Source organism: Polypterus senegalus, chromosome 10, assembly GCF_016835505.1.
Source record: "Polypterus senegalus isolate Bchr_013 chromosome 10, ASM1683550v1, whole genome shotgun sequence".
Lineage (NCBI taxonomy): Eukaryota > Metazoa > Chordata > Cladistia > Polypteriformes > Polypteridae > Polypterus > Polypterus senegalus.
In genome coordinates, this window is record NC_053163.1 from 5,904,711 (window position 1) to 5,929,465 (window position 24,755).

A 24,755-nucleotide genomic window follows, 5' to 3' on the forward strand; every position below is an offset into this window, starting at 1 on the left:
GGGTTTCCTCCCACAGTCCAAAGACATGCAGGTGGATTGGTGATCCTAAATTGTACTTGGTGTGTGTGTGTGTGCCCTGCGGTGGGCTGGCACCCTGCCTGGGGTTTGTTTCTTGCCTTGCGCCCTGTGTTGGCTGGGATTGGTTTCCAGCAGACCCCCGTGACCCTGTAGTTTGGATATAGCGGGTTGGATAATCGATGGCTGGATGTTTAATAAGCACTGCTGACCCCTTGTGGCCGGTGATGAGCAGCGTAGCTTTTCAGCCTGCAGTGCTTTTGTCTTTCTTGCCTTGCAGATGAGATCCTGGCCCAGTTCCCCAGCAGTAAGACAGACGAAGCAGAGAAGCTGAAGCAGTTCCAGGCATCTGTCATCAACAGCCCTAGAAGCAAAGATGAAACAGCTGCGGCCTCCTCGGGCTCCGGGTAAGTTTCTGGTGTGAGAACAACAAACAAGCAGACTTGTGACGAGTGACGCCAATCTCATTGGCTTGGCGTTATAAATACCTTGAACTGCTTGTTCCGATTTTTATCAGCAGGAGGTTTCCTGATGTTGTTTGTTGTACTCGCCTAATACTGACATTATACTCAACAGGCTGGTCAGACTTAACGCATGGGCACCACGCTGGGGCCACACGAGCATAGGGGCTCCATGCTAATCTATGTATGTTGTGATTTGCTGTCATTACATCAATACTAGACTATACTAAACTATGAATATTTATTATTGCGTTACAAGTGGACATTGGCATTCGCCTCGGATTTAGTATTACGGTCACCTCTGCCACCTCACATGCCTATACAGTGGTGTGAAAAACTATTTGCCCCCTTCCTGATTTCTTATTCTTTTGCATGTTTGTCACACAAAATGTTTCTGATCATCAAACACATTTAACCATTAGTCAAATATAACACAAGTAAACACAAAATGCAGTTTTTAAATGATGGTTTTTATTATTTAGGGAGAAAAAAAAATCCAAACCAAACCAAACCTGTGTGAAAAAGTAATTGCCCCCTGAACCTAATAACTGGTTGGGCCACCCTTAGCAGCAATAACTGCAATCAAGCGTTTGCGATAACTTGCAATGAGTCTTTTACGGCGCTCTGGAGGAATTTTGGCCCACTCATCTTTGCAGAATTGTTGTAATTCAGCTTTATTTGAGGGTTTTCTAGCATGAAGCGCCTTTTTAAGGTCATGTCATAGCATCTCAATTGGATTCAGGTCAGGACTTTGACTAGGCCACTCCAAAGTCTTCATTTTGTTTTTCTTCAGCCATTCAGAGGTGGATTTGCTGGTGTGTTTTGGGTCATTGTCCTGTTGCAGCACCCAAGATCGCTTCAGCTTGAGTTGACAAACAGATGGCCGGACATTCTCCTTCAGGATTTTTTGGTAGACAGTAGAATTCATGGTTCCAGCTATCACAGCAAGCCTTCCAGGTCCTGAAGCAGCAAAACAACCCCAGACCATCACACTACCACCACCATATTTTACTGTTGGTATGATGTTCTTTTCTGAAATGCTGTGTTCCTTTTACGCCAGATGTAACGGGACATTTGCCTTCCAAAAAGTTCAACTTTTGTCTCATCAGTCCACAAGGTATTTTCCCAAAAGTCTTGGCAATCATTGAGATGTTTCTTAGCAAAATTGAGACGAGCCCTAATGTTCTTATTGCTTAACAGTGGTTTGCGTCTTGGAAATCTGCCATGCAGGCCGTTTTTGCCCAGTCTCTTTCTTATGGTGGAGTCGTGAACACTGACCTTAATTGAGGCAAGTGAGGCCTGCAGTTCTTTAGACGTTGTCCTGGGGTCTTTGGTGACCTCTCGGATGAGTCGTCTCTGCGCTCTTGGGGTAATTTTGGTGGCCGGCCACTCCTGGGAAGGTTCACCACTGTTCCATGTTTTTGCCATTTGTGGATAATGGCTCTCACTGTGGTTCACTGGAGTCCCAAAGCTTTAGAAATGGCTTTATAACCTTTACCAGACTGATAGATCTCAATGACTTCTGTTCTCATTTGTTCCTGAATTTCTTTGGATTTTGGCATGATGTCTAGCTTTTGAGGTGCTTTTGGTCTACTTCTCTGTGTCAGGCAGCTCCTATTGAAGGGATTTTTTGATTGAAACAGGTGTGGCAGTAATCAGGAAATTGAACTCAGGTGTGATACACCACAGGTAGGTGATTTTTGAACAAGGGGGCAATTACTTTTTCACACAGGGCCATGTAGGTTTGGATTTTTGTTCTCCCTAAATAATAAAAACCATCATTTAAAAACTGCATTTTGTGTTTACTTGTGTTATATTTGACTAATGGTTAAATGTGTTTGATGATCAGAAACATTTTGTGTGACAAACATGCAAAAGAATAAGAAATCAGGAAGGGGGCAAATAGTTTTTCACACCACTGTATGTGTACGAAACTCACGCATGACATCACGTAAAACAACAACATTTATTTATGTAGCACATTTTCATACAAAAAAGTAGCTCAAAGTGCTTTACGTAATGAAGAATAGAAAAATAAAAAACACAGCAAGAAATTCAAATAAGTCAACATTAATTAACATTGCGCCCTGTGTTGACTGGGATTGGCTCCAGCAGACCCCCGTGACCCTGTAGGTTGGATAATGGATGGATGGATTAATTAACATAGAATAAGAGTAAGGTGGTCCGATGGCCAGGGAGGACAGAAAAAACAAACAAAAAAAAAAACTACAGACGGCTGGAGAGAAAAAATCAAATCTGCAGGGGGTCCGAGGCCACGAGACCACCCAGCCCCCTCTGGGCATTCTACCTCACATAAATGAAACAGTCCTCTTTGTAGTTAGGGTTCTCACGGAAGGACTTGGTGCTGATGGTCACGTAGACTTCTGGCTTTCAGTCCATCAATTGTTGGAGCATCAGGATGCTTTGAGTAGGTGGAGGTGGCGCAGGTCACCACCACAAAGAAACAGAAGAGAGAGTTGGGGTCAGTACGGATTTTAGAGCCACCATGAATAGTTATTATACAAAAGTGTATACAGTGGGTATACAAATGTATCCCCCCTTTGAAATATTCCCCTTTTGTTTGCTCTTCAGCCTTAAATGAAGACACACAAACTAATATTTTTTCCAGCGTTACTTACTAACATTCAAGTAAAAGATGTCACAGCTACAGTTCAGAAGAATTTTAAAAAATAAAAAACAAGAAAACCTGAGATTAATAAAGGATCCCCGCCACCACCCCCTAAACTCAATCAGGTGTCAGTGCCCACCAGTTCCATTATGGTTACTGGCTTCCTTCCACTTGTGGTCAATTGTGGCGGCTCTGAGGCTAGGGATCTGCACGGGCAATCAGAAGTTGCTGGTTCGAATCCCGTAAATGGCAAAAAGGGACTCTGCTCTGCTGGGCCCTTGAGTAAGGCCTTAACCTGCAATTGGTGAGCGCTTTGAGTAGTGAGAAAAGCGCTATATAAATACAAAGAATTAATTGTAATGAGTGTGATTAGTGAAGCTGTTCCTGGTCCATTCATTCCCCTGCTTGGTAGAACAACTGACAGCAAACAACTGACTGTGGGTGGTGAGCCACTTTCAGAAGATCTCAGGGATAGAGTTGTGGACGGACATAAGGCAGGAGATGGAGACCAAAACATCTCAAAGGCTTTATCAATCCCAAGGAGCTCAGTAAAGTCCATCACAAAGAAGTGTTTGGTGCTACTAGGACCCTACAAACTGGATAGAAGAGCAAGGAGGAAACTGGTAAGATAGGCTACCGAGAGGGCAATGGCCACTTTGAAGGAGTTACAGGATTTGATGGCACAGAGTGGTCATTAATGGTGTGCAGGTGACAACAATTTCACAAGTGCTTGTTCGGGAGGGTCGCACTTCTCAAGAAAGGCCACATGAAGGCTCGTTTGAGCTTTCCCACAATGCACCTTGAAGATTCTGATGCCAAGTGGAAAAAAGGGCTTATGGTCAGACAAACTACTATTTGGCCTCAATGCCAAACGGTACACCAATGCAGCTCCCCATACCGACAGTAAAGCATGGAGGGGGCAGCATCCTGTTGTGGGGGGTCCTGGGGCTCTCGTTAGGGTAGAAGGAGAAATGGACGGGGCAAAATACCGTGAAAGTCTGGAGGAAAACCTGCTACCCTCTGCCAGAAAGTTGAAGATGGGCAGAATGTTCACCTCTCGACACGACGACGACACGAAGCACAGAGCAAAACTGACCACACGGTGGCTGAAGGAGAAAAACGTGAATGTCCTGGAGTGGCCAGTCAGAGCTGAGACCTAAAATCACAGTGAAAATCTGTGGAAAGATCTGAAGATAGCAGACCACCAACGCCAATGTGACCGAACTTGAACAGTTCAACTGTAAAGAAGAGTGGGGGGCAAATATCACACAATCTAGGTGGGCAAAGGGGGGGGGGTGATCCTTTATCAATCTCAGGATTTCTTGATTTTTATTTTTTAAAATTCTTCTGAACTGCAGCTGTCATGTCTGTCACTTGGATGTTAGAGGTGGCATTGAGTAAGTAAAGCTGGGAACAAATATTAGTTTGTGTGTCTTCATTTAAGGCTGTAAAGCAAACAAAAGGGGAATATTTCAAGGGGGGGATTCTTTTCTATACCCTCGGTACGTTAGTTTTACAAATGTTTGTGTTGAACACTCGATTAATAATCAATAATTCCTAGTAACGCCATCTCCGTCTGTATGGTTTAGCAGTTGAGTATCGTTTATCGGTTGACATGTTTGTGTTTTCTTGTTCAGACGTTTGTGTTGATTAATCTTTGCTCACAAGACACTTTGTGTTAACAGCCAACAAAGCCGTTCAGCTCAAGTCATTCATACCGGCGTCTGTCATAAGACGGTGCAGTAAGCTGACCAAAGACAACTTCCAGTTTCTTTAGGAACGCCGCGTCTATTTGACACAGGAAAGATGACTTTTCCTTCTTTATCTGAACAGAGCAGACGGCCCATTAGCGTACTAAAATCGAAATGCTTAAGTAAATGATATTATGTTTATTTTTAAGACATAAGGGGAACGGGGAGGAGGAAGAAATTACAAAAAGCCAATCGAAAAATGGAACTTTGGCTCTTCGGCCTTGCGACGCAGAATCCCCGTACAACAACATTTATTTCTGTCGCACATTTTCGTACAAACGGTGGAGCTCAAAGTGCTCTACATGATGAAGGAAGAGAAAAAAGACAAAATAAATAAGGATTGAAATTGGGGAACACTAATTAACATAGAATGAAAATCGAATCGACTGAACGACTCCTGTCTTCCTCGGGTTTTTCTTCTTCCTCAGCAGGTTTTTTTTAATGTTTAAACGCTGATTTTGTTGGAAGTAGCAATACAATAAATATATGTTTAATTTTCTCGACCATTTCCCTTTTTATTCCTGTGAGTTGTGCCTCATAATGCTCTTAAGATGGCCCCTGAGTGGCGTTAGTGGGGCAGAACCAGGCTCTCGTCCTTGCCGGTGGATCTGATCTGGTTGGGTTTCTGTTATTCTTACAATAAAACGAACTAACTAGAGGTTAGGAGCGGGCGCTGAGACAGGGCGTCGTCGCACCCACCACATGACAGACCAACTCAGGACCCCAGATTAGGACCAGCCATGCGACGGGTGACACCTCAGCACCACACAAGTTCAGATGGGAGGTGTTCTATGGTGGCTGGAGTGCCAATTCTGCCACCAACCTCTAGTCTTGTCCCGGCAGGTTGGAGGGCCGACATGCAGGGCTGGATGCAGATTAACGTCATACCCGGGATGGAGCAATGGCAGGTTTAAGGTCACTTTTGGATTTGAACCGGCACCCTTCCGATTGCCAGTGTAAATCCCTAAACCTCAGAGCCACCACTCCGCCCCATGGGTAGTGTTTTATGTTGGTAGAGTAATATATTTTGCCCTATGTTCCCCTATTGTATTATTAATATGTAGCCTTAGAATGCCTAATCTCACAGATTTACCACTGTATATAACTTCTCCCCACCTTCCCTTCTATATCTATAACCTCAGGCAATTAGATGTAGTAAAAAGACAAGCAGGAGTTAAGTCACACATAAAATAATGTATCACTGATAATATTCATAAATAATAACAAAATGCAAAGTACATTTGAATATTGGTAGCCATACAACCTGATAAAATGGTGATGTGTAATTCAGGTGGCACACAGACTTGCAGTTACTTAAAATGTCTCTAGTTAAAGCATCGTTGGTGCTCAGCTTTTAGCCACATGTCTGTTCAAAATGGCGGAAGCTGTGCTCTTCATTGTATTGTCTTCAGTCCATGGTGTGATGGTCTTCTTCAGTTGTTAGCAAGAGAGATGTTTCTTCATCATATGTGGGTCAGAGAGAGAGAATGTGGTTGAGCAAGCAAATGTATAGTTTTCTGTCCAACCCCTACAGCCAATCCAGACAGCCATATCTCAGACCAATGGGGGGAAATAGAACATCTTAACACCTGCAACCCCCCAAACCATATGTGAAGTTAACCTGGCTTTGTGAGGGGGATGGGAGAAAGGCTTTAGCAGAGAAACACTCGCCAAACTGGTTTAAGACATCCCCCCAAATCCTGTCATAAAATTACAAAGAGACAGTCGTAAAAAGGGTTGGGGGAAGGCAAACATGAATACCTCTCACCACTTGGTTTGCCTAAATTCTAAATAAAGACATACAAAACATTTATCAAGTTATATGCAAAATCTCATATCAGAACAGATAGTCATTAAAATTCAACCAATCAGCTTCAAAAGTAGCCTCTTACATCATAAAGGAAGGCGTCGCATGTGTAAAGGCACACAATTTACGTTGTCTTTTTTTATATAGGATTTAAAAAAACTTGGCAGCACGGTTTCCTCCCACAGTCCAAAGACATGCAGGTTAGGTTGATTGGCGGTCCTAATTTGGCCCTGGTGTGTGCCCTGTGGTGGGCTGGCGCCCTGCCCGGGGTTTGTTTCCTGCCTTGTGCCCTGAGTTAGCTGGGATTGGCTCCAGCAGACCCCCGTGACCCTGTAATTAGGATATAGCGGGTTGGATAATGGATGGATGGATGGATTTTAAAAAGTGGTTACCATGGGAGTTTAAATGATATTTTTTTTAGTCCAAGCATTACAATTATTGCCTACTTTTCTGTAAATGAGAAATATTGAATGTGATGTTTCTGGTTTATGAGGTCAGTTAGTTGGTGGAAAGTGGGACGATAAATGTTAACTCTGCCTCCCTGCTAGCAGGTCAGTGGGCTCTTCTCAATCTGGCGACTCCACTCGGACTGCTCGGTGACGTCTACTTTCATTTTCTCCTTCTAGCTCTGGACAGTCCCTGAAGCCTTCGGCCACTGCAGCCACCCTGGAACTGGACAAGCTGATGGCCTCCCTGTCTGACTTTAAGGTCCAGACGAATGTAGGTGTCATAGCCAGGGTACTTGCTGTCTGACACACTGCGGCAGTTTAGGAGCAGGCTGATTGACACCCTGGCTCTGTTGAAGCCCCTCCGACTCAAGTACCAGTTCTGACCAGTCTTGCTCTATCTTTCTCCTTTCTCTCTCTTTTTCTCTCTCTTTCTCTTTCTCAGCCCCCAGATCCAGCGCTTCAGCCGACCTCCACAGCGATCTACCTGCACCCACTGAACTCCGGCGTACCGACGGACCTCCAGGCATGGGACCCCCCCCTCCCACCCCTTCCCGTTTTATCTGTTTAACTGGCTGTCCTTGTCACTGTGCACACTTTCCACCTGCTCCTCTGCTTCCCAGCATGCCTGTGCTGTTCTTCACCTCCCTGCCACCTTGTCTGTCCATCTAGTGACCTGTGTTTCTGTGTGACTTTTGGTGTCATTAAAATGAAGAGCGCTCTTTGTAACGCCCCAACCCCTCCACACAGGATTCGCCTCCTCCTAGCAGCTCCGCCCCTGCGATGACTCAGCCTCGGCCGACAGCCCCTCCTCCTCCTCAGAGCAGCGGCTCATTGGACAGTATGCTGGGCCTCCTCCAATCAGACCTGACTAGGCAAGGCATTCCAACCACCGCCAAGGGAACCTGCGCCGCGTGCCAAAAGCCCATAGTCAGCCAGGTCAGTGGAGCACGAAGCTGGGTGTAGGGGGGGTTCTTGTGTAATCGCCCAATTCTCTAACCCTACATCTTGCCCTTAGGTGGTCACCGCACTCGGGCAGACTTGGCACCCTGAGCATTTTGTCTGCACACACTGCCAGAAAGAGATTGGCGCGAGCAACTTCTTTGAGAAAGACGGACTCCCATATTGTGAGGAAGACTACTTCATGCTCTTCTCGCCCCGCTGTGGCCTGTGCAACCAGCCCATCCTAGACGTAAGTCTGTTATGACAGTAATGGGGACACTCTCTCTGTCCGTCACCTTCTCTCTCTAGGATATCCTCACTGTGGTGTGAAGAAGGCTCAGGGCCTTGGCATCATAACTTAAACTTTCCTGTCTGTCTTTCTATCTGGCGTTGGACTCTAAATTGTAGAATTAGATTCTCAGTGCATGGACATCGTTACAGTGCCATTGACGTGTCTTTTTGAAACTGGCCAGTTTCTGTATGCCAGTGTGTCCATCCATTTTCTCTACACTGTTTGGATGGAGTTTCTCTTGTTGTCCCCACTGGGTCTATTATACTCTGCCATCATGGCTGGAATCTTTCTGTGTTCCTCCCTGTTTGGTGTTCCACTTTCAGCTGGTCCTTGACTAGGCTCAGTGTGAGATGTTAGACCAGGGGTCTCCAACATGTTGCTCGCCACCCCTCTCCAAGTAGCTCGCCAGAGGGTTAATGAATCCTACATAAATTTGAAAACTTGATTCGTCAAATTTTTTTTCCAAAAAAATCATATCACGATCCTTTTAACGCAAAATCACGATCCACAATCTGAATTGCAATCTCTCTTTTCAATGTGGCGTACACTTAAGAGAACATCTGGACTCAAACTCATCAAGACCCACGAGTAACACGTTATTTTAAATATCAAACAAAGATGAATTCAATTGTTCTCTCGTTTGCTAGCTAAGCGGAGTTAAGGAACACGCGAGTGAGTGAGGAAGGCCTCTCCCCTCAGCCCCGCTGCGTGTTTCTTGGATTTGAGCAAATAAATCGAACTCTGATACACCGTGAAATGAGAAAAGTCGCAGCATCAACCGGAATGTTCAAGCAAATTATAGAAGAAAATCCGATCTCAATCCGTTAAGTAGTTCTCTCGTGAAAAGCGGACAGACATACAAACAGAAAGACATTGGATTTTATATATTAGTAAACCTTCAAAACAATGTGCAGTTAAAGTCTCAGCAGCATTTCTGGAGCTTATAGAGCCTGATAACGATAAGAATCTTCACCAAGCAGCTCTGAAAATGTCTGCTTTGTTTGGGTCTCCATACCTCAGAGTCTGACGTGAATGTCATGAAGTCAAAATTCAGAACACGACTGACAGACGAACATCGAAATGACTCCATAAGAGTGACCCTGAGTGGCTCCACTGCACCATACAGCTCAGTGCCACTCATCTGACTGACTAAACAACACATGCGACTGGACATAAAGTGAATAAAGTGACACAGTGACATGTGACAAAATGACAAATGAAGAAGTCCTATCTGTGGATTTGGAACTGTGTTGTTTTGTTTTGACAGCATTCATGTTTTAATCCAATAGTGTGAGATACGCTAGAAAATGCATACAGACGTACAAACTGCACTTGCAGGTGAACTCGATATTTTTTTTGTGATGTTTTAATGCAAAATGTGAGTTGTGGACACCAAGATTTTGTAAACGTTCAGGAAAAACAAGCGTATTCAGTTTGTTTGGGTTGAAATAAGCTATGAGAAGAAACGTTAGAAATTAGGGTTATGGTTAGTGAGGAGCTCTCAGCCATTTTCATTTTGTAAAAGTAGCTCTCAGGGGGGAAAAAAGGTTGTAAACCCCTGGCCTAGACAGAAAGACCAGACGGACTGAATCTTCCAACGATGCTGTCCTGCAGGGTGACTGTCTGTGGTTTGTCTTGGCCCTGAAGCACTGGTCTGAGTTTCCAGGGTTGAGTGGTCTCACATCACTGCCGTAGACCCCGCAGAATGAGCCTGTCTCTCTCTCTCTATATATATATATGTCAGTCTGACTGTACTTCTATTGTGGATTCTGTATATTTATCTGGAGACGGACTCACTTATACTCCATGTTTAACAACAATAACATTTAGTTCTATCAACTTCCTGACAGTGATCAGAAGCCATTAAGAAGGCTAACAGAATGTCAGGTTATATAGCGCCTTGATGTGTGCAGTACAAGTCACAGGAGGTTATAATGCACTGGTGAGGCCTCATCTTGAGTCCTGTGTGCAGTTTTGGTCTCCAGGCTACAAAAAGGACAAAACAGCACAAGAGAAGGTCCAGAGAAGAGCGACTCGGCTGATTCAGGGCTACAGAGGATGAGTTATGAGGAAAGATGAAAAGAGCTGAGCCTTCACAGTTTAAACAAAAGAAGATTAAGAGGTGACAGGATTGAAGTGTTTAAAATTATGAAGGGAATCAGTGCAGTGGATCGAGACTGTTATTTTAAAATGAGCTCATCAAGAACACGGGGACACAGTTGGAAACTTGTTAAGAGTAAATTTTGCACAAACATTAGGGAGTTTTTCTTTACACAAAGAGCGATAGACACTTGGAATAAGTTACCAAGTAGTGTGGTGGACAGTAAGACGTTAGGGACTTTCAAAACTCGACTTGGGCTGAATGGCCTGTTCTCGTCCAGGGTGTTCAAATGTTTCTAAAGCAAGTTTTCATACAAATGATGGAGCTCAAAGTGTTTTACAGGATGAAGAAAGAAAAAAGAAAAAATATAAAAATAAAATTAGGCAAAACTAATTAACAAAGAATAAAAGTAAGGTCTGATGGCCAATGGGACAGTAAAAAAACAAAATAAAAAAAAAAAATCCAGACAACTGGAGGAAAAAAACAAAACAACATCTGCAGGGGTTCTGAGGCCACGAGACCGCCTGGCCAGCCCCCCAACTAGGCATTCCTACCTGACATCAATGATCTCAATCAGTCCTCATGGTTTTCAGTCTTCACATGGAAGAATTAAATGATGCTGGTCATGTGGACCTTCAATCCATCAATGTACAGGGTGGTCCAGATCTAATTATGCAGATCCAGATCATCTGGATGACTTTGATTTATGCAGGGACGATTCTTCATCTCGTTAGTTTGCACACTTCTCGATGGTCCGGTGATTTTCTATGTAATAAACTTAATAAGTTATAGCGTAATGAAAATTGCATAATTAGACCTGGACCACCCTATAGAGACTGCATGGCGCCCTGATCAGGTGGTGGTGGCACCGCTCGCCATCACAGAAAAACGGAAATAGAACAGCAGAGAAAAGTAAGGGTTAGTAGGGATTGTGGAGCCATGAAAAATAAAAAAATAATTCAATGCATATACAGAATATCAGGGTTACACTAAAATGAAGCCGTGTTAAAGTAACGAGCTGTTAGCCGTTTTCTAAAGTGCTCCACCGTATTAGCCTGGCGAATTTCTATCGGTAAACTCGTATTCCAGATTTTAGGTGCCTAACAGCAGAAGGCCGCCTGCCCGCCTCACCACTTCATTTAAGTTTAGTTCTTGGAATTCTAAGCAGACCCTCATCTGAAGATCTGAGGTTACGATTTGGAGTGTAAGGTGTGAGGCATTCAGAGATCATTGACGGCTTTGTAAACCGTCAGCAGTACTTTAAAGCCAATTCAAAATGGCACGGGTAACCAGTGTAGTGACGCTCAGACTGGGGTGATGTGCTCGGATTTTTGTTTCCTAGTTAAGATTCTCGCAGCTCCATTCTGCACTCATTGCTGTCGATTGATGTCTTTTTCGGGTGGTCCTGAGTGGAGTGCGTCACAGTAATCTAGTCCAGGGGTTCCCAAACTTTTCAGCTCACGACCCCCAAAATAACCGTGCCAGTGACTCGTGACCCCCACTATCCTCGGAAGTGGTTAAAATATACAAATGTTGCGCGCAACGGTGCACATGCGCCAATATGAGCATGACAACACGAAAGAACACAATGGTCTAACAACCATATAATTTTTTTTAATAGTAATTTACGCATTTGTTTAATTTCCACAAAATATCCTATCCAAACAAGAGCATGACAACAAAAAAGAACATAACGCTCTAACAACCATATAACTTGTTATTTACTCATTCGTTTAATTTCAACAAAACACCTCACCTAATGAGATGGGTGGGCACAATGCTTGGAGCACAGCAAGTCCATTCTTGGGTTAATTTTGGAGACCGCGACTCGGAGATCATCCTCCAAGTTCAGTCGTGACCTGTATTTATTTTTAATGTACGTGAGGTCCGAAAAAGTCTTTTCGCACAAGTAGGTGGTGCAAAACGGCATCAGTACATCCATAGCCATGTCGGAGCTACTCCGGGCAACAGTCCCGTTAGACAGCGGCACTGATTCTAGCTCACGGGCTAGTTGATCCCCATGCACAGCCCGACTTATAGCTATAGCAGCGGGTTTAATGAGGGTTTCCCCGATCGTGTGTGGCTTTTTTGCCTGTGCAATTAAATATGCCACCTCATATGATGCCTGTTGAGCTTTTGCGGGGATTGTTGTTTGTTTAGTTAGGACTTTCTTTTGGCCTTGTAAATCTCTCGCTCCTTTCGCCGGAAAAAATCTACTGGTTTAGTAGCAAGAGAGGGGTGCTTAGTTTTCAAGTGTCGTAGCATTTTTACAGGCTTTAGGCTTTCATGTGCAAGCACCTCAGTGCACAGCACACATTGGGGATGCTGTACGTTATTGACGATGAGGCATGTGAATCCGTACTGGATAAATTCCTCTCGATAATTTCGACTCTTGGAGTAAGGCCGAGCCGCCTGTTTATGGATGTCCTCTCTTTATGCACACTCCGGTGTCTTTCCGTGCCTGAGGACGATGGGCTTTCTGACGGTGGTGCTTCTCCGCTTTCCTCCGCTGGCCTATCGCCGTTGTCATTGGTCGATATTAACCAACGTTTTATTTCAACAAAAATAATATCCTAAGCATAAAGCGATGACAATGACCTACACGTTACGTGCACATGTCGGAATGTTTAACATGGTGCTGTAAATTGATCTGCTGCACCGGACGCCATTGATGTGTCGTTAAACTGTCGTAATCACCTCAGGGGTCGCGATCGAACGGAAAGAAATTTGAAAGGCTGATGGCTTTTTAATTTGCATGTTTTATTTTAAATGTAACCATTAACTATTAGTTTTTATCTTTTGTTAGTTATGGATAAAATGTTATTTCTAAAAAATTTAATTAATTAATTTCTAAAAATTTTTAAAAAGTATTTGATTTCTTGGAAATCATCTCGCGACCCCGAAATGTCTCACGACCCCTACTTTGGGAACCACTGATCTAGTCGACTGAAAACAAAAGCGTCAACTCATTTCTCAGCATCTTGCAATGTAATAAGAGGTCTAACATTTGCTCGATTTCTTATGTGGAAAAAATGCTGTCCTAGTGATCTGATTAATATGTGATTTAAAATTGAGGTCCGAGTCAACAGTTACCCCTCAATTCTTCACCTCTGTCTTGACTTTTAAGCCTACTGGATCTCGGACTGAGGGCTCTCATGGAGTGCAGATACAAATATCTCTTTGCAGCCTTTGTCGATTTTCGTAAAACGTTCGACTCAGTCGGTCGAGCTGCCCTGTGGGACATCCTGAGGGTTTGCAGGATCACCTCGAGGTTGCTGGATATCATGGCCGGCCTGTCCACTGGTGCTGTGAGTGCTGTGCAGCGTGGAGGCAGGACCTCTGTGTTTTTCCCAGTTGATTTTGGGGTTCATCAGTGCTGGTTCTGCTCCTACTCTGTTCAATGCTTGTATGGACTGGCTGGTGGGCAGGTCGTGGGGTCCAGTGGCTGTGTGGCATCTGTGGGTGAAGAAAGGTTCACGGATCTTGACTTTGCTGACCATGCTGCGATCTTCATGGAGTCAATGGAGGTTCTGATCGGGGGTCTTGAGAGACTGCGTGAGGAGTCTGAGGGTCTGGGCTAGCGAGGGTCCTGATGAAAACCAAAGAGCCAGGCCTTTAATGACCTCTTGGGCACGGCCATCGGCAGTGTGTCTGTCTGTGGAGAGAGTGTCGACCTCATCGAGAGGTTTACTTACCTTGGCAGTGACATTCATGTCTCTGGTGACTCTTCCTATGAAGTCAGTAGACGGATTGGGAGAGCACGGGGGTCATGAGGTCACTGGAAAGGGGTGTGTGGTGGTCCTGATATCTCAACAAAAGGACGAAGGTCCAAGTCTTGAGTCCTGGTGCTTCCTGTTTGACAGACGTGGACGCTATCCAGTGACCTGAGATGAAGACTGGACTCCTTCATGTGTGTCTCTTCAGAGGGTCCTTGGGTCCCGTTGGTTTGACTTCGTGTTGCTCATGGAGTCCCGAATGAGGCACATGACTGGCATTGTGAGGGAGCGTCAGTTATGGCACTACGGCCATGTGGCGCGTTTCCCAGAGGGTGATCCGGCTTGTAAGATCCTCATCCCCCGAGTGGCTGGACCAGGCCATGGGGTCGCCCACATAACACCTGGCTGTGGAAGATAGAGGGTCATTTCCGCTGGGTGGGACTGGACCGTGCGTTGCCAACCGGGATCCCGAGTTGTTTCGTCGTGTGGTGGGTGTGAACGAGCTGTACCAGTGCCTGCTCTCCAGCTTGACTTGACTTGATCGAGTTGATTTCTAACACCCTCATTCTATCCATTTTCGCCTGCTCATCTGTGGCTGGGCTCTTTTCCCAGTTTGAAGTACCGTTTTCTGCCCCCGTGATCTTTCTATCCCTATTGTCCTGGAAATTGTGCCCCCTTGACGTCTTTACTGTGTGTACAGCAACCGGTGGCATCACACAATCAGCACTCTGACTGACTCTTTTGCAGAAAATGGTGACGGCGCTAGACAAGAACTGGCACCCAGAGCACTTCTGCTGTGTCAAGTGTGGACGGCCCTTTGGTGAGGAAGGTAAGGCCAACGCCTGCTCACGGGTGGACTTGGATTAGAACGATCCTTGGAAATGTAGCCGTCACCTCTTTCTTTGGTTTGTCTTCAGGTTTTCATGAGCGGGATGGCAAGCAGTACTGTCAGAAGGATTTCTTTGCCATGTTTGCCACCCGCTGCCAGGGCTGCAGCCAACCCATCCTTGAGAACTACATCTCTGCACTGAACGTGCTCTGGCACCCGGAGTGCTTTGTGTGTCGGGTGAGAGACCCGTCTGTCCATCTCTCTTTCTTTCTGTCTATCTTGGTCCACCTCTCACTCCGAGTTTTTGCTTTTCTTTTCTTTCCTTTTCCCAGGAGTGTTACACACCATTCATCAATGGCTCCTTCTTTGAGCATGAGGGACAACCGCTATGTGAGACCCACTACCATCGCAGCCGGGGCTCGCTGTGCTCAGCGTGTGAGAAGCCGATCACGGGACGCTGCATCACTGCAATGGGAGCCAAGTTTCACCCAGAACACTTTGTCTGTGCCTTCTGTCTAAAGCAGCTCAATAAAGGGACCTTCAAGGAGCAGGGTGACAAGCCCTACTGCCACCCCTGCTTTTTTAAGCTATTTGGGTGAAAATGGAGGGGATGGGCAGAGTGCTGCACACAGCTAGCAAAGCTACAGCTTCAAGTTTTAGGGTAACAACACTGACGTCTTCTGTGCGAGGCTCCTTCATTCTCTCTCTCTGTAGCATTGGCCTGCTCACTGCTCAGGTCTGCCATCTAATGGCAGTTGTTGAAATTGCTCACATACTGTTAATTTATATGAAAGTCATCTGACATCCTCAACGTGTACAAATAGCACTCTGTTTTAAAGTTGACATATTTCGTAAAAGAAATGTTTCTGAATAGGAAATGTGGAAAAAAAATGCATCAAAGTGAAATATTTCCAATAAATCTAAATCAGTACAACGATATGCTGTCCTGTTTTTAACAAAAAATGACATATTTATTGACAGGAAAACAAAGTCAGTCATGAGGTATCGTCAATTAAAAATAATGATAGCTTTCATGTTTTCTTTTTTCTTTTTTAAAGTTTATGACTGGTGGTTCAGTTGTTAGCACAGCTTTAGGAAAGTCCCTTGAGGTTCAAGTCTGGCCACTGCCTGCATGTTCTCCTTGTGGGTCAGTTCACTATTTTATTTATTTTTTTTTTTTTTTGTCATACTACTGGTCAAAAGTTTTACAACACCTCAGATTTTCCAGTTTTTCTTCAAAGTTAATCGGCTGAAATGCAATAAATGGCCTAAAATGGTGAAAAAGTAAGCGGTAAACTGCCAGAGGTCTAAATAGAAAGTTTAGGTTAGCAAAAACCGAAAAAGGAAAATGAAATATCTGAATATTACAAATGGGCCTTCTTCAAGGAACGACTAATAGGTTACAATCAAGATGTTCTGCAGCCATTAAAGTTAATTAAGCTTTGCAAGTTGAAGCCAACAATTTGCACAGGTGTCCCAAATTCTGTTGATTACTTAAAAACCCTTGGAGTGTCTCAGAGCTCAAAGAGTTGGAAACGTCTGTGCCACAACACCAGGGCCGGGCAATGGCAGTCCTGGCTGCAGGTTTTTGCTCCAACTCAGTTGCTTAATTAGAAAACAATTCTTGCCAATAATTTAATTTTGTGTCTTGTTGGTGCTTTAACTCTGCCATGTCAGCTCAGTCTCATATCCTCGATTTGCTTCCCCTTTCTAAGGAGATCATCAGAATGATCTGAAGGCTACAATGGAGGAGGAATTCTCAGTCCTTCACTTTTTTCTCTTCACTTTCCTTCCAAGTATTTCATCAAACCCAACAGTCCACAATAAACACACACAGGGGTGTCAATGGAAACACGCAAAATGGAGACCTGCTGGTCTGACTTGTCATTTTACATTTTTACTAATAAGGAGCCGTTAAAAACCAAGAAATCAGCTGTTTGAGAATAAAATAAGCAATAAGGGTTCAAAATCTTAAGCGACAAAACCAAAGTAAACTAAAGTAAGGTAAACGTTAACATTCTACAAAGTCATTGTCTGTTTTACCTGCATTGTTATCACTCTTTCATTTAATATTGTTATTATCAGTATGCTGCTGCTGGAGTAGGAGAATCTATCTATCTATCTATCTATCTATTATATAGTGCCTTTCATGTCTATCTATCTATCTATCTATCTATCTATCTATCTATCTATCTATCTATCTATTATATAGTGCCTTTCACATCTATCTATCTATCTATCTATCTATCTATCTATCTATCTATCCATCTATTATATAGTGCCTTTCATGTCTATCTATCTATCTATCTATCTATCTATCTATCTATCTATCTATCTATCTATCTATCTATCTATCTATCCATCTATTATATAGTGCCTTTCATGTCTATCTATCTATCTATCTATCTATCTATCTATCTATCTATCTGTCTATCTATCTATTATATAGTGCCTTTCATGTCTATCTATCTATCTATCTATCTATCTATCTATCTATCTATCTATCTATCTATCTATCTATTATATAGTGCCTTTCATATCTATCTATCTATCTATATCTCACTTTTAAAACAGCTGTTCCAACAAAGAAAGAAAGACATGCCGGTGGCTCAATTACTTTATAACCTGAGAAACGATGGACATCTAATTATTTTACAGCCTGGGAAAGGAAGACATAGCGACACCTCAGAGAACATAAAAAAGTTTTATTGTTTGGGAAAAACAGACAGTGAATTCATTCTTCATAGTGACAGGCAGCCAATCGGAATATCGAACAATCACATCTTGCAAAACCCCCCAGTAGAGTTTTAGAATAAATATGCCTTGTCTGAGGAGCGATATACAGAGTAAGTAAGTAAGTATCTGAGTAATGAGGTGAGGAAGCAGGGAGGAAGAAGACGGGATGAAGACGTCGCTGGTTGTCAGAAAAGCATCGAGAGCGACTACGAGTGCTAACATCACAAGCCGCCTGCGACATTCATCCTTGTCATCTTTAACTTTTCGTAAGCTTTTTCTAAAGACTATATATATCCAGACATTACTATCAGTCCTATTTTCTATTATTCTTTGTTATAGTGATATTATTATTATTATTGCTGTAATAAATACCAAGCTGCTTTTAACTTTCAGTGCTTTGTCTTAATGTCTATAGAATAATTGGAGTAATAAGTTAGATTTCTTGGAGCACCTGGAGCGGCCTGAGGTTTGCTATACACTCTGTGCTGTGTGGTTTATTAAGGCTGAGGGTGAGAGTTCCACCCAATAGTAGGGAATAGGAGATCAAGTAAGGTATTCTTGGCTGATAAATGGCCTATAGTCAAAGATGCTGAGCCTTTGTATGTTTAAATGTGTCCCTAGAGACCAAAGTAATATTTAGGTCTGAGATATCATTAAAACTTTGTATGTTGTTCGTGCCGATAATAAGTAAGTCTCTTGAAGTGCTGAGAGAGCGACAGGCTGCGTTATTCCTAAAGCACTTGTGTGGTTTAAAGTGCCAGAGGTTAACCAGCGTGTGTGTGTCGTTCATGGGGCTCTGTTGTGGTGAGGGTCTGTGTGTTTGCGTATAGCTATGTATGTGGGTGTTCATCTTAAAGTGCAACAGGAGACCAAACGAACTTGACGAGAACACTTACCCTTGAGAAGACAGGTAAAGGATAAGCAGAGGGAAATACTATGATAATACAGTTGTGTTTTCTTTTTCTTCTCTACGTGACTCCTGGTTTTGTATGACTTGTAAATTTGGCTATAGGATAGTGAGGGATAGGAATGCCCTTCTCTGATTCTCCAACACATTAAGCGATAAGAAAGCAGCATCACAAACCTTATTTTGAAAGTCTAAAATGTTCCTGTTGTGTTGAAGTGAGTTACACAAGGACTGAGGTCCAAGCTGGTCATCTGCAGAATATCAGAATTTTTAAAAAATCACCATTTTAGTTCTTGGGCCTCAATACACCCGATGAGGTAATGCTGAACGGGTGGCATGTTGCATTTTGTGATCATAAGAATTACTTTTGAAGGCTATGAAATAACTCACTCCTGACGCACTGGTACGAGGAAACTCACATATAATAAATACCATTTGACGAGTCTTGGTATGTTGATATGGAAGAGGTTGAGTTTTGGGCGTTTTTCAACCCTATGTTTGACCCTCTAGACCCTAAACACCTCCATTTGAAGCCATTTGTGGACCATATTTTCTGCAGGAAATGACATGTTTATGATAAAAAGTAAACCACATTTTGTCTTCAGCACAAATGATCAGAAGGACTGTGTGTATAAATAGCACGCTGGTTGAGTTGGCAGATGAAACCAAGCTAGGACGATTGACAGACAATCAAGAATCCGTTGAATCATCACAGAGGGACTTGGACAGCATGGGCAGATTTAAAACTTGGAAATGTAAAGTATTGTAGTACAGGAAGTACGAGGGCAATCCGAAAAAAAGGTCTCCTATTTTTTTAGAAGTACAAACAACCGTTTATTTTCTATAACATTTACATCATTTTGAAGGATGAAGAATTATTTATTTTTCTACATAATCGCCATTTCGGTCGATGCATTTTTGTAGACGCTGTGGCAGTTTTAGAATGCGCATGTCATACCAGCTCGCTGCCATGTCCTTCAGGAAGCGTTGAACCTCATCTTTCACCTCTTCGTCGGAGCAGAATCGCCTTCCGGACAAATGTTCTTTCAACTTAGGGAACCAATATCCAGAGTGATCCGCCGATCTTTTGTTTTCCTCAACCTTCGCGACTGTCTCGTCGGAAATTGACGGTCTCCCACTCCTTTGTTCGTCGTGAATTTCAGTACCACCGGCTGTAAACTCTCTACACCACTTGAGAACGTTTTTGACGTCCATACACTTCCGTCAATTGGCGATGAATTTCAACTGGTTTAACGCCTTTTGCATTCAAAAATCGAATAACTGCGCGAACTTTGCACTTGGCGGTAGCATTTTCAAGGGCTGCCAAGCTACCAAGCATCCCAGCGAAGCCACGCATGCTTGTTTGGGAGTAGAGGAAGCACCAATCACAACAGTGTGGACAACAGCCGTACAAACAGTTTCTCTACGTCCCCACCAGCTTTGGAGACCTTACTTTGGGGTTTGCCGTTGTAAAAAATGTGAGGTTTGAAAACACATAAATGGGGGTCTGAACATCGAAGGTACGTCTTATGAGAAGAGTTCAGCAGTCATAGCGGTATTGTCACGATCAACTGCTCTAAACTCCTCCAAACTCGCATACAATTGCAGAGTCGCGAGGCAGCTGGAGCCAATCCCATCAGGCCACGTGCGCAGATACTGTAGGAACAACTCCAGGACAGATCACCAGCCCATCACAAGGGAAACATCATCAGGTACCTGAACCGACATGTCTTTGGACTATAGGAGGACACTGGAACACTTCTAGGTAGACCCACAGGCAAGCTCCATGATGGGAGTACCCAGAATGCAACCTGACACGGCATCCTTGTGCTGTGTATTTGTTTATTATTAACATATCTACATTCTGTGTGGTCCTAAAATGTCTTGATTTATTTTAGAAACTGTTTTAGTGACAGTGTTTATGTTTGGGGGGCCGGCAGGAAGGCTGAGTGGCTAACATTTTTAACGATGCTGGTAGCCGTTCATATGCAGCCTGCGGTTTGTACTGCATGCCTGGGAAAGGAAAAAGCTCTGTGACCGTAAACTTCACTACCATTTATAGAGCTCAGCTAAGCAGAAGCCATACCAGGAATGTTATACAGCCAGTCAAGAGGAGGTCTACTGTCTACGTGTGGAAGTCATTGAGTAGAGATGGAGATATCTAAAGAGGTAAAGAACATTGTGAGCCTTTTTAATGACAGTCAACATATGTATTGTTCAGTTTAGGTCATCCATGATGATGACTCCAACAAATTCAAAGCTGCTGAATCTCTCCAAGAATACAAGGGTGGTCTTCCTCTTGCTTTCTCAAGTCTATGACCAGCTCCTTGGTTTTGCTGGAAGTTCAGAGAGAATTCAACCTGCTGGGCTGGCTACTATGAGCAGTTGTTCAAAGCTGATCCTCCGACTAGGACGTTAGATATCTCTGGTCCACGGTTCTTGAGGCCGATCCTCCAGTTAGCTGTGAACCCCCCAGTCTCACTGAGATGGCACAGGTGGTGAAACCAGCTGAAGGGGAGAAAGGGTGCAGGGATCTGTGGTATCCGGGGTGAACTTCTCCTGGCTGGTGGTCAGGTTGTCTTCCTGGCATTGCAAGCAATTTTTGCTTCCATTTGGTAGACTGGCATCATCCCAACTGACTGGAAAACGGGACTTGTCATCTCAATCTCGAAAGGGAAGGGTGATGGCCTGGATTGTGGAAACTACGGGGGGATAACAGTGCTCTCGGTGCCGGGTATGGTCCTTGCTAGGGTTGTCCTCAATAGCATCTGTGATCACTTGCTCACCTACCAGTGACCGGAACAGTCTGGTTTTACGCCTAAGAAGTTGACCATCGTCCACATCCTGGCACTGAGGTTCTCATGGAGCATAAACACGAATATCGGCAGAGTTTCTTTACAGCCTTTGTCGATTTTCATAAAGCGTTCAACTCAATTGATCGAGCTGCCCTGTGGGACATCCTGAGGGTTTGTGGGATCCCCTCGAGGTTGCTGGATATCATGGCCGGCCTGTCCACTGGGACTGTGAGTGCTGTGCAGAGTGGAGGCAGGACCTCTGTGTTTTTCCCAGTTGATTCTGGGGTTCGTCAGCGGTGTGTTCTGCTCCTACTCTGTTCAATGCTTGTATGGACTGGGTGTTGGGCAGGGTCGTGGGGTCCAGCAGCTGGGGGGCATCTGTTGGTGAAGAAAGATTCACAAATCTTGACTTTGCTGACAATGCTGTGATCTTCAATGGAGGCTCTGATTGGGGCATTCGAGAGACTGAGTGAGTGGTCTGAGGGTCTGGGCTTGTGAGTGTCCTGATAAAAACCAACAGAAAGGCCTTTAATGACCTCTTGGGCACGGCCATCGGCAGTGTGTCTGTTTACGTCGACCTCATCGAGAGGTTTACTTACTTGGTTCTGGTGACTCTTCCTATGAAGTCATAGACGGATTGGGAGAGCATGAGGGGGTCATGAGGTCGCTGGAAAGGGGTGTGTGGTGCTCCCGATATCTCTGCAAAAGGATGAAGGTCCAAGTCTTTAGAGTCCTGGTGCTTCCTGTCTTGCTATATGGACGCTATCCAGTGACCTGAGACGAAGACTGGACTCCTTCATGTGTGTCTCTCCAGAAAATCCTTGAGTACTGCTGGGTTGGACTTTGTGTTGCTCATGGAGTCCCGAATGAGGCACATGACCTGCATTGTGAGGGAGCGTCAGTTACGGCACTACGGCCATGTGGCGCGTTTCCCCGAGGGATCGTAAGATCCTCATTGTTGGGAACCCGAGTGGCTGGACCAGGCCAAGGGGTCACCTACATAACACCTGACTGCGGCAGATAGAGGGTCATTTCTGGAGGGTGGGACTGGACCGCGTGTGTGCCTGGGGGGTTGCCAACTGGGATTCCGAGTTGTTTCATCGTGCAGTGGGTGCGGCAACACGCTGTACCAGTGCAGGCTCCCCAACTTGACTTGACTTGGCAAAGTGTCCGCACAATTCCTTTTCTGTAGGCCACCCTAATTAAGAATTTGATGTGTTTAAATTAATTTATGAATAAAAATAAACATCATTTCATGTTAAAGGAATCCTGATGTTAGAAGAGGCTGCCATTTTAAATAAGAATTTTACTGAGAAACTGGAACTGCCATTATTGTTGGAATAAATTCCCCAGTTTTAAATTGGACATATATATTTGTGTTGGTATTTTACTTTTTTTTTTTTTAATTGTTATCACTCTTTAATTTAATATTGTTCTTTAGTATGCTGCTGCAGGAGTATGGGAATTAATCTCTCTCTCTCTCTTTCTCTCTCTCTCTCTCGTTCTCTCACTCTCTTTCTCTCTCGTTCTCTCGTTTCTCTCTCTCTCTCTCATTCTCCCACTCTCTCTCTCTCGTTCTCTCGTTCTCTCTCTCTCTTTCTCTCTCTCTCTTCTCTCTCTCTCTCTCACTCTCTCACTCTCTCTCTCTCGTTCGCTCGTTCTCTCGTTCTCTCACTCTCGTTCTCTCATTCTCTCATTCTCTCGTTCTCTCTCTCTCTCTCTCTCTCTCTTTCTATATATATATATAAAATCCAACGTCAGTCAGTCCGTCTGTCCGTTTTTCACGAGAGAACTTGGGTTTTGTTCTATAATTTGCTTGAATGTTTCAGTTGATTTTGCGACTTCTCTCGTTGTGCTAAGCGTCATAGATCACGTGCGGTTATCGATTTATCTGCGCGAATCCAACAGAGATGCAGTGTGTTTGGGCCCACCTCACTCACATGCCAGCCTCGGGGCGTATTTTACATCCGCTTAGCTAGCAAACGAAGGAACTGCTTAACGGATTTAGATTTGTTTTGTTTTTTTTTTTTTTTGCTAGAATTTTCTTCAACATTCTGGGTGTTTTGTGAGTTCTCTCATCGCGCTGAGAATCAAAGTTCACTCACACGAGTGATATATTCGCGCTAATCCAAGTGGAGAGGAGGAAGCGTGACGTCAGAAGTAAGGAGAGTCGCTCTACCTCTGCGTTTTGGAGTGTAACTCGCCTCTACTCAGCTAGCGACACCTTTTTATTTTCTGATTTTTAAAGTTTATCCTGTTTCACTACTACGTGGGACGAGCCACAGGGGACGGCTAGTCTTTACATAAAATAGCCTTAAAAGCTTTTACATAGACATTGTAACTGCCAGAGAGAAGACAACTTGCTTATATTTTTCCATCTCCAACTGTCCCAAGCAGCAGACCTGACTTAAGAAGACAAAGACTACAAATAACACTGCAGTCCACTTGCCATGACGCTTGCTGTGGGCCCTGATCTGAATTGTTCAGGTTCTACGTTTCTCATATCTAACATTTCTGCCTGCTTTTCCTGCAAATAAACTTGATGACATTGTGATCTGTATGGAGAGTAGGGAGCAGGTTGAGGAGACCCTGGAGAGGTGGAGACATGAGAAGAGAGGAGAGGAATGAAGGTCAGTAGGACCACCAGGACAGAATACATGTGTGTGAATGAGACGGAGGTCAGTGGACAGGATTAATTAGGAGCAAAGACAGGCCACTCATTAAGAAAGGGTGAGAATGAAAACCAGCAGCTACTACGGCCCCCCAGGACTGGAGTTGGAGATCCCTGATTTACAGTGCATCCAGAAAGTATTCACAGCGCATCATCACTTTGTCCACATTGTGTTATGTTACAGCCTTATTCCAAAATGGATTAAATTCATTTTTTTCCTCAGAATTCTACACACAACACCCCATAATGACAACGTGAAAAAAGTTTACTTGAGATTTTTGCAAATGTATTAAAAATAAAAAAAACAGAAAGCACATGTCCATAAGTATTCACAGCCTTGGCCATGAAGCTCCAAATTGAGCTCAGGTGCATCCTGTGTCCCCTGATCATCCTTGAGATGTTTCATTGGAGTCCACCTGTGGTCAATTCAGTTGACTGGACATGATTTGAAAGGCACACACCTGTCTATAGAAGGTCCCACAGTTGACAGTTCATGTCAGAGCACAAACCAAGCATGAAGTCAAAGGAATTGTCTGTAGACCTCCGAGACAGGATTGTCTCGAGGCACAAATCTGGGGAAGGTTACAGAAACATTTCTGCTGCTTTGATGGTCCCAATGAGCACAGTGGCCTCCATCATCCGTAAGTGGAAGAAGTT

The 24,755-nt window shown here is 44.0% G+C and overlaps 1 protein-coding gene across 3 annotated transcripts in view; it reads left to right on the plus strand.

Moving 5' to 3' along the window:
• Window positions 1-15,926, plus strand: part of LOC120536609 (transforming growth factor beta-1-induced transcript 1 protein-like) — a 51,285-nt gene extending 35,359 nt beyond the window's left edge. For 2 of the 3 annotated variants that reach the window (XM_039765014.1, XM_039765013.1), the window contains 8 exons: window positions 296-422; window positions 7,290-7,383; window positions 7,555-7,635; window positions 7,860-8,048; window positions 8,128-8,301; window positions 14,908-14,989; window positions 15,078-15,226; window positions 15,322-15,926. In XM_039765014.1, coding sequence (XP_039620948.1) covers window positions 296-422; window positions 7,290-7,383; window positions 7,555-7,635; window positions 7,860-8,048; window positions 8,128-8,301; window positions 14,908-14,989; window positions 15,078-15,226; window positions 15,322-15,588 — 1,163 coding nt within the window. In that variant the 3' untranslated portion in view covers window positions 15,589-15,926. The remainder of the gene's footprint in view (window positions 1-295; window positions 423-7,289; window positions 7,384-7,554; window positions 7,636-7,859; window positions 8,049-8,127; window positions 8,302-14,907; window positions 14,990-15,077; window positions 15,227-15,321) is intronic. The other variant, XM_039765015.1, reaches the window with a different exon arrangement.
• The last annotated feature ends 8,829 nt before the right edge of the window (window positions 15,927-24,755 follow it).